Consider the following 15,709-nt stretch of genomic DNA (forward strand, 5'->3'; position numbering starts at 1 on the left):
TCATTTTTTAATCAAAAATTAGAAATTTTAGTAATTAAATGATTTAAATTCATATCCAAAAATAATTAATTAATTATGAAAGTTTATAGAAAATTTAAAAATATTAAAATTTAATTAATATAATTGAATATAAACAATGATACATAGATAACAACAAAACTAAAATTGTTTAATTTTATGCTGATGTTGATTGGTCTCATCCACAAGCCATTTTCTTTTGATTTTAGCATGAGATGGTTTTTTAGGATTCATTGTGGTTGGGAATCGGGTTGGGTGGTGGGCGGCAGTCAGGATTTGGGGTCAAAACTCGGGCTAGGTCAGGAGTTAGAGTCGGGATTGGGACTCAGGGTTCAGACTTGAGGTCAGGATCAGAAGTTGGATTGGTCCAAACTCGAGGTCGCGACATGGATCAGAAAAGAGACTCAAGATCGAATTCAAGACCCAATGTTAGGGTCATAACGTAATGTTATAGTCGAGATTTTGGCTCTCGGTCAAGACTCGGGCTCAAAATCAGACTTCGAGGTTGTGGTCGAGATTAGAGTTAGAATTCAAAATCAAAGTCGGGATTGAGAGTCGAGTAGGCAGCTGAGGTCGAGGGCAAGACTCAAGGTTGGAGTCAAGGTCGGGGTTGGTAGTCGTGTCCGAGAGTCAGGGTGGGGAGTGAGGGTCAGGACTCGGGTCAAGTTTGGAATATGGACTCGAGGTGGGGATTAGGATTCAAAGTCGGAGTCGAGACTCGAGGTTGGTGTTAAGGTCAAGACTTAGGTCAAACTTGGGGCGGACTCGATAATCAGATTAGGTTTGGGTCTTGGGGTTGGAACTCGGAGTTAGGGTCAAGGTGGAAACTCAAGACTCATGGTCAGCATAGAGACTCAGGGTTGGAATCAGAATTCATTCTACAATGATGACACCAACGTGCTCCTAATGTTCAAGGTATTCTTTATGACAACCTATTTTTTTTTATTCTAACAAAAAAATTAGTATTAGATCAATTTACAAAAGCTTAATTCCTTAAAAAAACCCCACCTTGTATTTTTTTTCGTTTATAGCCTGACCTTATAAAAATACCATTTGTACCCAATTTTGAATTTTTATGTTTCATCCCTACCCAAAAGCATTAAATTGTACTCTTTTCATTTGGAAAAGATTTTAAAACATACTTTTATCTATTTTAAAAAATACAAAGAAATCCTTAAACTTAAAAATAATCAAATACATCCAAATAATTAATTAATTTTTTTAATTTTATAAAATAAAAAAAAAATAAAAAAAAATATTATTATTTTTAATTTTTTGTCAGAAATATTTTTAAAAAAATTAAAAAAAATTATTATTATTTTTAATTTTTTTGAAGAAGATGGTATTTTTGTACTATTAATAACATTAATATCTAATTAGTATATAAGTTAAAAACGAAGGATTATTTTGACTCTTTTTCAAATGAAAAGAGTACAATTTAATATTTTTGGGTAGAGATGAAACATAAAAACTCAAAATTGGGTACAAATGGTGTTTTTACAAAGTCATGGTATAAACGAAAAAAAAATGCAAGGTGGGATTTTTTTAAGGAATTAAGCCATTTACAAATCAAAATAGTAATTTATAAATTACAAAAAAGATCTTAAAGTTAAAAAAAAGGTTAATAATGATACCGCCAAAAAAACCACAAGGGAATGCTGATTGAGGGATGAATTCAAAATTCTCCAACAATTTACCAACACAGATTATATATCTTGTACATTTATAAAGCATCATTTACAACGAATTTGTGAGTACATCATTTAGCTACGTGTAGCCTGAGTTAATCAACCTCAAAGAATGAATGAATCCTAATGAAAAAATGTAATCTAATGATCTAATTAAGTTTAATGATACACAAAAAGAATTACACGTATAAGAATTATGTAATGCTAGTGCCAAAAACTATAAACTTGTTAAAGATAAATTATGTTTCGTTGTGTTATCGGCTTCATGCTTCGTTTCGGGTCGCTTACACATGCAGTCGGGCATTGGAAATGTGTAAAGTGATGCACTAGGCTTTCGCAGTTCCGACCCCTTGAGATCGCTGTGACGGAGCATATCTTGCATTTGACGCTTGAAGACTTCCCATCTGCAAAACATATATATATATGGCAAAAATGATCGAAATTAAAACAACAAGTTTAAGTGTAACAACAATATTTTATACATATAGACTGAACAATTAACCCAATTAAATATATAAATATTAAAAATGATCATATTTTGAACTACGGGTGGGCATGAACCGGCTAACTGGTCATGTGTAACCGCTCCATAGTTTACACTATAAACTGATGTACAGTGTTATGGTTTTTAACGGTGTTTTAGAAACCGAACTGGTGGCCACCAGTTCAGCCGCTGGTTGAACCGGTTGACTAAAATAAAAAAATTGGATCTGGTACATGATCCAACCCCCGGTTCAATCGGTTCAACTGCTGGTTCAGTGAGAGGTTCAACCGACAGTTCAGACCCTTCGTCCGGTTCAATCCGGTTCAACTCAGTTTTGCCACTGGTTATTAATATTATAAACCTAAGCCTAAAATTTAGAAATGGTTAACCACCCAAGAATTTGATATTTAAGCATTTTATGCAATACGTAAAAGTTAAAAGAAGAACAATTTAAAGTGTTTTACATCAATGTTTTATACATAAAATAGGGCTAATAATCACCGACGGTCCTCGACTTTTACCCCAAGCTTCCCAAAACCCCCTATACTTTCAAAAGCTTCCCTAAACCCCCCAACCTTTGTGGCGGCGCCATTCACGGCCCTTATAGACGAAAATACCCCTCAGCGCCGTCATTTTTTGGCGGCTGTCATTTAAAAAAAAAAAAAAAATTTGGCGGCGCCATGTCAGCTGACACGTCATCAAAATACACTAAAAATTTGAAAAACCCAAAATACCCCCAAATTAATATTTGAAAAAAAAAATCTACCCTAACCAAAATCATCAACCCAACACCCAACCCACCCGACCCATCCCACTCGGCCCAACCCATCCGACCTCTCCGGTTGTCTTCTCAGGTGAGAAGACGACCGGAGCCGGTCGTCTTCTCAGGTGAGAAGACGACCCAGCTGGGTCGCCTTCTCACCTGAGAAGACGACCTGGGTCGTCTTCTCGTCTTCTCAGACGAGCTGAACCAACCGGTGGTCTTCTCAGCTCGTCTGAGAAGACGCTTGAAGGAACGACTGTTCCTTCAAGATCTGTTCTTGAAGGAACAGATCGTTCCTTCAAGCTGTTCTTGAAGGAACAGATCGTTCCTTCAAGAACGGATCTTGAAGGAACAGATCGTTCCTTCAAGAACGGATCTTGAAGGAACAGATCGTTCCTTCAAGATCTGTTCTTGAAGGAACGATCTGTTCCTTCAAGCTGTTCTTGAAGGAACGATCTGTTCCTTCAAGAACAGATGCCCGGAGGGCGGCGGCCGACGGTGGTGGACTATGGCGGCGGGCTACGGTGATTGAAAAATTGACCGGGTGGGTTAGGTTCGATTGGTGTGGTTCGATTTGATTGAGTGTTTAAGGGTATTTTGGGTGTTTTAATTTTTTTTTAGATATTTAATGACGTGTCAGTGGACACCTGGCGCCGTTTTTTTTTTTTTTTTTTTTTAAATGACAGCCGCCAAAAAATGACGGCACTGAGGGGTATTTTCGTCTATAAGGGCCGTGAATGGCGCCGCCACAAAGGTTGGGGGGTTTAGGGAAGCTTTTGAAAGTATAGGGGGTTTTGGGAAGCTTGGGGTAAAAGTCGAGGACCGTCGGTGATTATTAGCCATAAAATAGAGAACAAGTAAAACAACTAATATATAAAAATTAAAGGATTAATGCATCTATATTCAAGAACAACAATTAAAACATAAACATTCAAAGTTTTTAACAATCAATATAATGAACAATCATAAATCCAAATACTACACAAACAAGTATTTGATTTTCGCAAACTTCATAAATCAAAAGAAGATTGAGAACTCTCAATAGCATCATGCAAGTATTTGTCCAATTTAGATTTGAGATCTGAACATTCTTCCCACATTTTTTTCTTCTTAAACACACACATATTTGTAATATGTATACATTATATGTATATATGTAATTAATGAAAAAATTAATATTGTATATATAAACGGTTAACCACAATTTTTTAACATATCAATTCTAAACCAAATCCGAAAATCATAAATTTTAAAACTACAATACACTCTGTTGATATTACTTTTAAGTTTAGACATGCATTATTTTAAATAGGAATTTCATATATCTTTACTATACATCAGAATACACAAGCTTGTATGTTATGTGATGGTTTTGCCATGTCAGTTGCTAAAGGCTAGCCATAAGCACTTAGAAACTACTGGAATGAAATGGCAAGAGGAGATTTAAACTACAAATGCAATCGAAAATACCTATGGAAAAAATAAATCCACATAGAAAAACATGCATTTTTTTTCTTTTTGGCAAAGTAGTGGATATACTTCAGTTCAGTTCAAACATAACCCTGAAGGGGTAGACAAAACTGAATCAAATTATACCTGATACTGGGTTTATCAAATAAAACAGCCAATTTCTTCTTGTCGGGTTTGATTGTTTTTGCATGTCCTCCAAACAAATATCGCCGATGACCCATCAAGAAGTGAGGAAAATTGCCACCTTGAGTTGTGACAAAGACTTCACTGTGCAGGCAAACTGTATAGTCAAGCGCAGCCAACCTAGATGAGTGGCCCTACATCATATACTCAGATGTTACAAAGATAGTGTCTTTTCGCAGCTACTTGTTAAATGTGTACAAAAGTGCATATTTAAGCAAATTGATACCTTAAATGGCGCAAGTTCTTCTGCAGTAGCTAGTGAATCTTTTGTTTCTAAACGTGGAAACATCTGTTTAAGTGGAGCCATAAACTTCTCTGCTTTGTAAATATTACCGGCTGCAACATACACTGAAGTGGTATTATCAAATCCCATGCCCCTAAGCATCATGCCCACCTGCAGAACCAACCGTAAAGATTCATATTACTCCCTCCGTCCCATAAAGATAGAAAAAGTAGGCACTTTTTTTGTCCCATAAAGATAGAAAAATTAGCCATATTTATTGTTAATTTAAAATAAAATTATCAAACTACCCTCATAGTTTTATTGTAGAAGCATTAAATGTAGTTCCACCATAATGATTCACTCTTAAAAATTTCAAAGGGTATCTTGGGGATATTTTAATAAATTAACCATAATTAATGAGTTTCTTAATTCTTGTGAAAACACTACTTTTTCTATGTTTATGGAATGGAGGGAGTATATCGGATGGAAAGTTTCAGTATTTCCTGTTGTTCTTTAAAATGATGTTTTTCACCCAAGTAGAAAAAAAACGTAGTCAAAAGTCCAACCTTGTGTTTTCACACAAAGATAGAGGAGTTTGTGAGCCAAAATACAAGATCACCCAGTCAAAGCAAGAAGCTCTATCTAAAAGTACTCATGACTGAGAACTTTCATGACGGGAAATACGGTGGATATAGAATATTGTAGTTGAATATACATGAAAAGCACCAAGTATGTGGGAACTTTCACAAGCAGAAACAGAGAAAGGACTCTTGAAAAAAAGGTTAAGTCAATGGCTTCCTTTGTTACATCAATGACAATAATTTTTCATTGCACAAGTACTTATCATTTAATCACGGTGCATATGCATGCATGTTGGTTTTTGTTGATAGTGAGCTCTTATAATATCTACTAGGATTTGGCCGTGGGGTGCTTTAAACTTCCTATAGCATCACGCAAATTTTTATAACATATAACTGAGAGCATAGCATTAGCATTACCAAATTGTTTCAAAATTCAGATTTGATTTTCTAAAGTGAACAGTTGGACTACCTCAAGTGGAGTTAAAGGGCATTTTCCATCCACACGGTTTGCTCCAGGCCTTATAACTCGACCTCTTTTCCTAAATTTTCCTCTCCAGCTTTTTTCTCTAGCAATATCCATTTCCCGTCTCTCTTCCTCCCCGCCATCATACTCGCAACATGAAAATGCAACCATATCCTGCCATAAAAGATATTGACACTTAGAAACAAAGTAACAAATTTAAAAATGAGACTTCCTTCAAAGCGAAGAAATAAGAAAAGCACCATTTCGAATCGGAGATGCACTGAAACATATTTCCCCCCACTTTCTGAGCTATTTTTGATCATCCTATCCACCATTTTCTCTGCAAGTGTCCTTATGGGTTCTGCAAACCTCAATGCTTCGAAATTGGCTAAGCATCTAATCCCCTGGACATCCGAAGGAACTGCATGAGCCAGTCTGTTGGAGAAAGGAGCAATGCGCACTGCCCTGCACAATGAGAAACTATTAATAACATATGTGCTGCTGAAGAAAGAATTCCATGATTTTCGCATGTAAATGAAATAAAAAAGCATTTACTGCAAATACATGAAGTGACCTGAACAACTTCCATTATACAATTAGAACATGCCATTTTGGTGCATGTAAACAAACCTACTTCTCACCCCCACTCAACCGTAAACCAAAAATTACACAGCTTGCATTTATAATTTTGTTCTTGTGCAAATATGTAAACATTATTAGCTATTTAGCAACATCACATGTATGGTCCAACTACTTGTATCACATTGTGAGACGCCAAACTTTGCTGTATATCTGAGGGTTTTCCTAAATAGTTTTAGGTTCCATTCAAGAAAAGTAACTTTTCTTTTCATTACTGTAAAGAAAATTTTGGAGCCAACAAAAGTACTAACTGCAAATGGAAGCTATGAGAATTGATTACAAGAATGTATCAGCACAAATCAATAAAGAGCCAAAATTACACATGATATGGAGAGAACCAAAAGATACATTAAAACTTAAGATTTTATTTACGAGAGGAAATACAATAGATAAGTATGAAATTCTGTATTAATTTATGAGGTGGTCCCTAAGATCAATTCATACTTTTTGGTTAGATGTTCAAGCAATGCCAAGTCAATGCCAAGTCAATGCCTACATCTTTGGCACCAGCATAAAGGTTATTATGAATATGATACTCCACATGGTTTGAACTTAGTCATTTAAAACGTGGATGACAATTCAGAAATATGCTACAAGAAAGGATCCAAGAAATGAAAATGCCTTACAAAGAAAGTAAGGCGCAAAAGTAACTGCATTTCATGCAGAAACTCCTTGGGAAGTCAGTTACTGGAGATAAAAGAGATAAGAAGTGACTGTGTAAAAGAGTGATCTACAGGCATCTCTAATAAAATAAAGTAAAATGCATGTCAATAAAATTAAAAAAGCTCTGTCATCAATTTTCGTATTTCTATTGAAAATGGACCCGGTCATGCTAAAAATAGAAGAATATAGAAGTGCATACCGCATACGAATCAGCTTAGGAAACACCTTCTGAAGATAGTAGGCTGGGCTGGACCAAGCTTTGACTCTCAAATTCACAATGCTGCTTATGTTATTGTCAAATTGCTCAAGTATGTCTTTTGGGAGTTCTCGAATGACCTCCACGTCATTCTTAAGAGAATCTATAAAGAAATCTTCATCGAATATTTCTCCGAATTTGCTATGATGAGAAGATATAAGATAAGAAGTAATGATTTGTAACATCTAGCGCCAATACACCAAAATAAGTCTCATATAACTGATAAGGAAGATTAAAAGACATGAACTCAGCTTCAAAAGATGGAATCCTTTATCAATACAAAAAGTTATAGAATCACAAAGGTCTTGTTATGATATTTGCATCATACATCATCTTCTAATCTAAAAATTGGACTTCCTTTTCACTTATTTTGTTTAAGTTTCAGAGATTATTGAACATATCATTATCAAAACACACATGCACGAGCATGCACGCAAAGTTCGCCTGGGTAAAAAGCTGAAATCGCTAAATTGCAAGCTATAGCATGGTAAAACCTATTATGTTGGGAAAAAAGTTGTGTTCTTTCCACCCTACTAGCCAACCATTATCCAATACAAATTGCCATCAGCAGTCGATAAACAATAAGTAATACCAGCAACAACAGCATTAATTAGTTAGTTACCTTTTATCTTGCCAAACACTATTTAGATGGAAAATTGGGATGACAAGCGTAGCGTTCAATAGTCCTGCTACAGCAACTGCATCACATATCTGTAACTCATAAAATGAGAACAAATTTATGCTAATATGCGCTTTATAAAATGAACATTGATACTTCAAATATGCCTTCAGCAAGTAAAATTGCTTATATAACCCTTCCTAAAGTCTGCCAACATAGTTTTTCCTAAAGTCTGCTAACTTTTTAGAATTCATTACTAATTTTTAAAGTTTTTCACGGTATATCTTAGCATTGGTGTATGTAGATATTTGTTGCTAAAAACTATTCATTTTCTCATATGTTCCACAATGATGTCGTAGAAGCTGCATTTTCTTCAAAAGTTTGGAAAACAATGTGTAAAATGCATTGTATCACTTACAGCACATGAGTGCAGTCAGTTGAGCATATTATTATGCAGCCTCTCACTGGTCAAGAGCATATAATTATCTAGTTTTAAAAGATAAAACTTACCGATAAACGTTGTTGATTCAATCCACCATTTGCTTCGATTATTAGATAACCATTAGACTTGGGCAATTCTGAGAAACCAACAAGACATGAAGATAAATAAATAAATACTAGTAAGAAAGCTAATAATATTCAGTCCAAATATGAGGAACACATTGAAATTCTGTCCAAATATGAGGAACACATTGAAATTCTGTCCAAATATGAGGAACACAGCAAATGGTAAGGTACAAATATGCAACTATTCATATTAAACAGTTCAGAGCTTGGACAGCAAGGGAATCGAAGTACTCCATGCTACAAGCAAAATGGAGAATAGATGAGAAGGGAATAATCAGGTTGGTGAACTCTTGTACTAGATAAAGAAGGCAACATATCAGGATGGTGAACACTTGAACTAGACAAATCATGGTGGACAGTCACATTGTATATTTTATTTTTTCTACCAACTACCAAAACAGATTTAGTAGTTACTGACCAATTTGAAATTCGTTTTATTTTATCTACCACTTCTGGAAGTAGATCATTCTTAGATTAAGCACGTCTGTTATCAAAAATATCAAACCTGCTTGAGAAGTACTATCATTCCCACAAGGCTTCCAACCTTCATGCACCTTTAGATCCCATGCTTTCATCAACTGCATGAATCGGTTGTTATCGGTTGTACATGGTGCAATGAATTATGTTGAAAAAATAAAATATACAAAGTAAATATTAAGCTAAATAAACAATGTGCATTGCATAGAAAATGAACTAATCTAGATGTCATGACAAACAAGAAACAACAGATTAGATACTGTTTCATGACTGGATAGCTTGTCCTCAAACACAACGGCCATATCAATCTTGCTCGAGAGTGATTAGTATCACAATAAAGAGTATTTAGGAATTTAGTGTTTTATCCTACTCCCTAAGCTGATAAAAATCCATTCTTTTTTATTCTTTCAGAGTCCTTTTTACCATCTCCCTTTGCTGACCTTACTTCTTTGCCTCACCTCTCTCCTCAGCTTCTTCTATTTACACCGAAAGAAACAAGATAGATGGTGGGATGCTTTTAACAGAAGAATAGGTTGACAGAAGCATTATAAACCTCTAAACAATAAGCTAATTAGCTAATAGTCATAACTATTCTAAGAATTATCGAGCAGGATTACCCCAAAGCGCTTCTTCTAGACAATTGGACACTCTGATCAAAGAATGGTTAGCCATTGCATACTCTGAATAGCCATTTGCATCAAAAATTCAGATGCATATAGCAAACTTCTAGAAATAGCTTCAAGTAGCCTAAAAAAAACTATAAGCATGTACACATGCAATCCAAATTCAAGTAATGAGACCAAATTGGGAAGCTAAAAGGATACAAAAATGTTAAAAAAATCAGTCGAGCTATGTAAAACAGTATCCTAACCTCCCAAATTGTGTAAAGCAAGTGCATTAAGAATCCACTTAACATACAAAAAAAGCAAGAAAAACAGTACCACATTGTAGCTCCCATTGCTCTCAGCCTCCATATATGGCCACAGCTTATTAAAAACCTGAGGACTCCTGTACACAGAGCCAACAGGAGGACGTTTCCTTACAACAACACCAACGCCACCATTCTTCAAATTTAAATCAACATCAAAATTCAAAGATCCCATATACAATAACATCCCAGAAATATACAGCACTGGAGCAAACAAAAGCACCCCTTTTCTTTTAAACACAATTGTCACTATTATAAACATTACTTTCTCTACTATATTCTGTTTTGACCTCCCACCACCACCACCACCACCAAACCCGCCGCCGCCACCATTTAAGCCGTTCTTACCCCTGCCGTGGCGGAGACGGGGAGAAGAAGGAGGAGAAGGAGTTGTTGTTCCGGCAGTTACAGTTACAGATCGGCCATTGCCAAGGCGGCTGTAACCGTGCATTGGATTTAAAGATGTGAAATTTAGTAAAAGAGAAGAAAAAGTTAAAGAAAGATGAGATGGGTAATTAGAGAAATGAAAAAGAGAATGAATTAAGAGATGGGTATGAGTGAATTGTGATAAATTAGTAAGAAAGAAGAGACTCAGTGAGGTAAGATTAACATAAACACAAACATAAAGAAGTGAGAGTTAGAGAGTTAAAGAGAAAGAGAGTGTTAAATGGGGGTTACAGTTGCAGCAGAAGCAGAGAAAATTAAAGGCGTCACGTGTCGGTGTGTTTGTTTTGGTCACTGAAAGTGTAATAGAATTGGTTGCTGTTGCTGTTGCTGCCACTAATGCATGACAGAGGAGAGTGGAGTGCAGCTGATGAGCAAATTAATGCATGACAGAGGAGAGTGGAGTGCAGCTGATCGGTCGACGAAGAAAGCAAAATTCAGGAATGTTGAACAACCTGACAGTCCTGTTGGGATTATGTCTTTCAGAGACAAAGTTTTGCAAGCGGATAAAGCACGCGAGGATTATGTAGCTGGGAATTTAGAAGAATTCGAACTATATGATGATGATGTGAGTATTGTGAAAGATGGAATCCTGCCTGCTATTGATTTCTCTCCTAGAGTTCGTGATGAACTGGCTAAGCCATGGCGTACTACAGTTGTTGTCAAACTCTTGGGTCGTCCTATTGGATATAAAAACCTGTGTAACAGGCTTGATGTTTTGTGGAATTTTACACAGGGTTTTGATATTATAGATCTTGAGAATGATTTCTTTCTAGTCAAATTCCGTAGTGGTGGTGATGTGGAAGCAGTGATCACCGGAGGTCCCTGGGTTATACTGGGACATTACCTATCTGTTCAATCGTGGAAACCTAGCTTTGATTGTTTTGATGCGAATATTCAATCCATTGTTGCCTGGATTAGACTCCCTGGTATGTCCATTCAGTACTATAACAAGAAAGTTCTTCGTTTCATTGGGCAAATGGTAGGGAAGGTCATAAGGATTGATTACTGCACTGAATCTGCGGAACGGGGAAAGTTTGCACGCATTGCTGTTGAGATTGACCTAATGAAACCTTTGGTTTCCCATTTCAGCCTGGATGGTAGGGTTCAAAGTGTTGAATATGAGTGTCTCCCTAGAATTTGCTTCTCATGTGGTAAATTTGGCCATACTAAAGAGCATTGCCCAGAAACTATTACTCCGGTGGCAGCTAAAGAGATCATCAGTGAGAAGACGGATGTTCCCATACCTGATCGGGATCCGGTCTCGTCTGACCCGGTGGCTAACCCGAAGTACGGCCCGTGGATGATAGTGGGTCGAAGAGGGAAGCCAAGATTTGATAGCAACAAATCTAATCACAACAATCCTGGCAAATCAGTTAGCGAGAAAGAATCTAGTGGATCTAGATTTCAAAGTTTGGAAAATGAAGTGATTGAGGTGATTGAGCAACTGCCAAATAAAGCTAATATTTCTGTTTTGAAAGATATTACCAATTTGAAGACTGTGGCGGGTCATGGAAATTCTTCACCCAGGGTTCCTATCAAATCCCATGCAGCTAATGTCAATATTAACCCTAATGGATCAGTGATGGCTAGCTCCAAACAGGCCCAAGTCCCAAAGCCCACCATGCCAGCTAGGTCTGAAAATACAAGATTCATAATTAATAAGGCCCCCACTAACTTGGACCCTAAACATCATTCTGTTGTCTCTGTTACTTTTAATCATCCCTCAAGCTCCTCCAACCATAATCCTCAAACTGAAACAGTGGAGTTAGAAGGAATGGACATGGAATCAGAGTACTTGGAACCTGCGCCACCAGATATAGCAGACCTGAATGGGAATATTAAGCCTAATATGAAACTTTGTGATTTAAATGGTAATAGCTCTATGGAGGCTTCGTTTGTGGATCTTTGTCCTAATGGAAATGAGGAGAACATGGAGGATGTTTCTCATGTTTAGTTTTGCTGAGTGGTTATGGTGTCTTTCTACCATCATTATTATGTATTACAACTATAAGATTTGTGTTTGGAATGTGCAAGGTGCTGGGTCCAAGGCCTTTGCTAGATATTTTCATAGTTTAACTAATAAATACAACTATGATATTTGTGGAATTTTAGAGCCAAGAATTAGTGGTTCTAAGGCGGATAATTTTATTCGTAAGAGCGGGTTTGATTTCTCTCATCGAATCGAAGCTCATGGGTTCTCGGGGGGTATTTGGATCCTCTGGAAATCTGGTATTAATATTTCCATTATTGAAAATAATATGCAGTTTGTTCATATGGAAGTTGGTATGGGCAGAGATCATTTCTTATTCACAATGGTCTATGCTCATCCTAATGCAAGCTTGCGCAAATTGATTTGGACTGACCTTACCCAACTTTCGGGTACCATTCAGAGTCCTTGGTTACTTGGAGGAGATTTTAATGCAGCTTTGTTTGACAACGAGAGGAGGGGTGGAGCTGCTAATTGCACTGGAGGGTGTAGACTTTTTCGTGACTGGATTTCATCGCTTAATATGGAGGATTTAGGCTTTTGTGGTAACCCTTTTACTTGGAGGAGAGGTTCCCTTTCTAAGCGTCTTGATCGTTTTCTCTGTAATAATGAGTGGAGTCAGAAGTTTTCTCAGCATTTTGTGACTCATCTTCCTCGCATTCAGTCTGATCACAGTCCTATTGTTCTTCAATGCTCTAGTGGCCTGAGGAGCAATAATAAGCCCAAGCCTTTTCGGTTTCTAGCTGCTTGGTTAGGAGATAGTAGATTCGATGAGGTGGTCAAGCATTCTTGGGACAGCTCAAATGACTTGATCGATTCTATTGAGAGGTTCACTTCTCAAGCATCGGACTGGAATGTTAATGTGTTCGGGAACATTTTTAAGCGTAAAAATATCCTTATGGCTCGTATTAAGGGTGTTCAACGGTGTAATGATCAGTATTTCACCCAAAAACTGACTAACCTTGAAAATTGTCTCCGTCAAGAGCTCGATGAAGTGTTGTTTCAAGAAAATTTGTTGATGATGCAAAAATCTAGAAGTCAGTGGATCATGGATGGGGACAAAAATACTTCATTTTTTCATAAAAAGCTTACCCAAAGGAGAAGAAGAAATAAGATCCTTGTTTTGAAGGATGATACAGGTGCCTTCATAGATGATCAAGACTTACTTCAGTCTATGGCTGTGGATTACTTTCAATCTCTGTTTACCAAGTCTCACGATTGCGCTACGCAAATATCCTTACCTGGTATGTTCCCGGAGCTTGACGCTTACTCTCTTGATCTTATTAATGCTAATGTTTCTGATGATGACATTAGACAAGCTTTGTGGGATATGCAACCCCTGAAAGCCCCGGGTATTGACGGGATTCCAGCTATGTTTTATCAAAATAAATGGGGTATAGTCAAGAATAAACTGTGCCTTTTTGTTAAAAACATTTTTAATGGTTCAGATCTCCCACGAGCTATTAATCGGACCCTGATTACTCTTATTCCGAAGTGCGAAAACCCTGAGCACATCAGCCAATTCCGTCCGATTAGTCTTTGTAATGTCTCATATAAGATTATTACTAAGATTATTGCTAATAAGCTTAAAGGTATTATGCCTAAGATTATCGGCCCGGCTCAGACAAGTTTTGTGAAAGGCAGGCATATAACGGATAATATTATAATTGCTCAAGAAGTTGTTCATTCCCTACGGAAAAAGAAAGGAAAGAAAGGTTTCATGGCCATCAAAATTGATCTTGCGAAAGCATACGATAGGCTGTCGTGGGACTTCATTTTGGATACTCTGGATGTTCTTGGTATCCCTAGCTCTTTGTCAAGAGTTATTATGCAATGTGTTTCCACTCCGTCAATGAATATTCTTTGGAATGGTAGCCCTACTTCCACTTTTGAGCCGTCGTGTGGAGTCAGACAAGGAGACCCGTTATCCCCTTATCTGTTTGTTCTTTGTATGGAGAGGCTAGCTCATCTCATCAATATTGAATGTTCTAATAACTCCTGGAAGCCTATAAAGCTGAGCAGAGGAGGGACTCCTCTTTCCTACTTGTTTTTTGCCGATGACCTCATGCTCTTCTGTGAAGCTACTTTTGATCAAGTGGAGGTGGTGAAAAGAGTGCTTGATGTTTTTTGCAGAGCCTCGGGCCAACGAGTGAATAATGAAAAGACAAGAGTTTGTTTCTCGTCGAATGTCTCTGCTTATGATAGTCTTGCAATGGCAACCAGTTTGGGATTCACAAAAACTTTGGACCTAGGTAAATACCTAGGAGTTCCTCTCATCCATGGGAGAGTTTCCAAAAGGCATTCGAGAATGGTGGTTGATAAAATGACGCAGCGGTTAGAAGGGTGGCATAACAAATTTTTGTCTAGAGCTGGTCGTTCTACTTTGGCTAACTCTGTTATTCAGGCAATTCCCATTTACGCCATGCAAACTATGGCAATCCCGAAGAGTATTTGCTTGGAGGTGGAGAAGAATTGTCGTAAGTTTCTTTGGGGGTCTCATCTGAACAAGACGAAGATCAGTTTGGTTAAGTGGCCGGATGTTAGGCAACCAAAGCTTTGTGGTGGTTTGGGTTTCAAAAATATGTTCAAGATGAATCAAGCTTTGCTCATGAAAATTGGCTGGAATATCATTTCTAATGAAAACTTTCTTTGGGTCAAAGTCCTTAGAACCAAATACAATCTGAATAATTTGAATTACCAGTCCCTGAATAGAACGCATGGTGCTTCTCTTGTCTGGCGCTCTCTTAATGGTGTTTGGCAGCAGGTGGTTGATGGGATCAGATGGGCTCTCGGTGATGGAGATTGTGTGAGATTTTGGCTTGATGCTTGGCTTGGAGATAATCTTACTCTTTGCCAGGTGGTTACTACTCAGATTCCTGATAGTATTATCAATGAAAAGGCTAAGCAATATGTCAAAGAGGATGGACAGTGGGATTGGGAGAGGTTTGAGCATTTTCTTCCTATTAATTGGCTTAGTAGAATTGGGAGTATTATTCCTCCGAGTGTTGACAACGGAGCTGACGTCATGTATTGGGGTCATTCTACTTCTGGGTCTTTCACTACCAAATCCGCGTACCATGAGATTACTAAAGATGAGAGGAACATTGAAGCTAACTGTTGGAAGCAAATCTGGAATTGGAAGGGACCTGAGAAGATTAAGCATTTCCTTTGGCTAGTGATTCATGACAGGCTACTTACTAACGCCGAGAGAATGCGTCGTCATATCTCTAGCGAGGCCATTTGCATGCGCTGT

The 15,709-nt window shown here is 37.4% G+C and overlaps 2 protein-coding genes across 3 annotated transcripts; one reads left to right on the top strand and one right to left on the bottom strand.

Moving 5' to 3' along the window:
• Window positions 1-1,710: 1,710 nt before the first annotated feature.
• LOC126665813 (O-fucosyltransferase 9) lies at window positions 1,711-10,847 on the bottom strand. Of its 2 annotated transcripts, XM_050358738.1 has the most exons (10): window positions 10,036-10,847; window positions 9,123-9,195; window positions 8,561-8,628; window positions 8,054-8,142; window positions 7,375-7,572; window positions 6,134-6,338; window positions 5,880-6,047; window positions 4,833-5,000; window positions 4,550-4,740; window positions 1,711-2,110 (listed from the first exon to the last, which is right to left on the bottom strand). In XM_050358738.1, the coding sequence occupies exons 1-10, from the start codon at window positions 10,471-10,473 to the stop codon at window positions 1,924-1,926; spliced, it is 1,785 nt and encodes a 594-aa protein (XP_050214695.1). In that variant the 5' UTR covers window positions 10,474-10,847; the 3' UTR covers window positions 1,711-1,923. The 2 variants fall into 2 exon arrangements, with proteins under 2 accessions (XP_050214695.1, XP_050214697.1); XM_050358740.1 differs by lacking the exon at window positions 7,375-7,572.
• On the top strand, window positions 10,810-12,423 carry LOC126675316 (uncharacterized). The gene has a single exon (XM_050369941.1). The coding sequence runs from the start codon at window positions 10,810-10,812 to the stop codon at window positions 12,421-12,423; it is 1,614 nt and encodes a 537-aa protein (XP_050225898.1).
• The last annotated feature ends 3,286 nt before the right edge of the window (window positions 12,424-15,709 follow it).

Source organism: Mercurialis annua, linkage group LG1-X, assembly GCF_937616625.2.
Source record: "Mercurialis annua linkage group LG1-X, ddMerAnnu1.2, whole genome shotgun sequence".
Classification (NCBI taxonomy): Eukaryota; Viridiplantae; Streptophyta; class Magnoliopsida; order Malpighiales; family Euphorbiaceae; genus Mercurialis; species Mercurialis annua.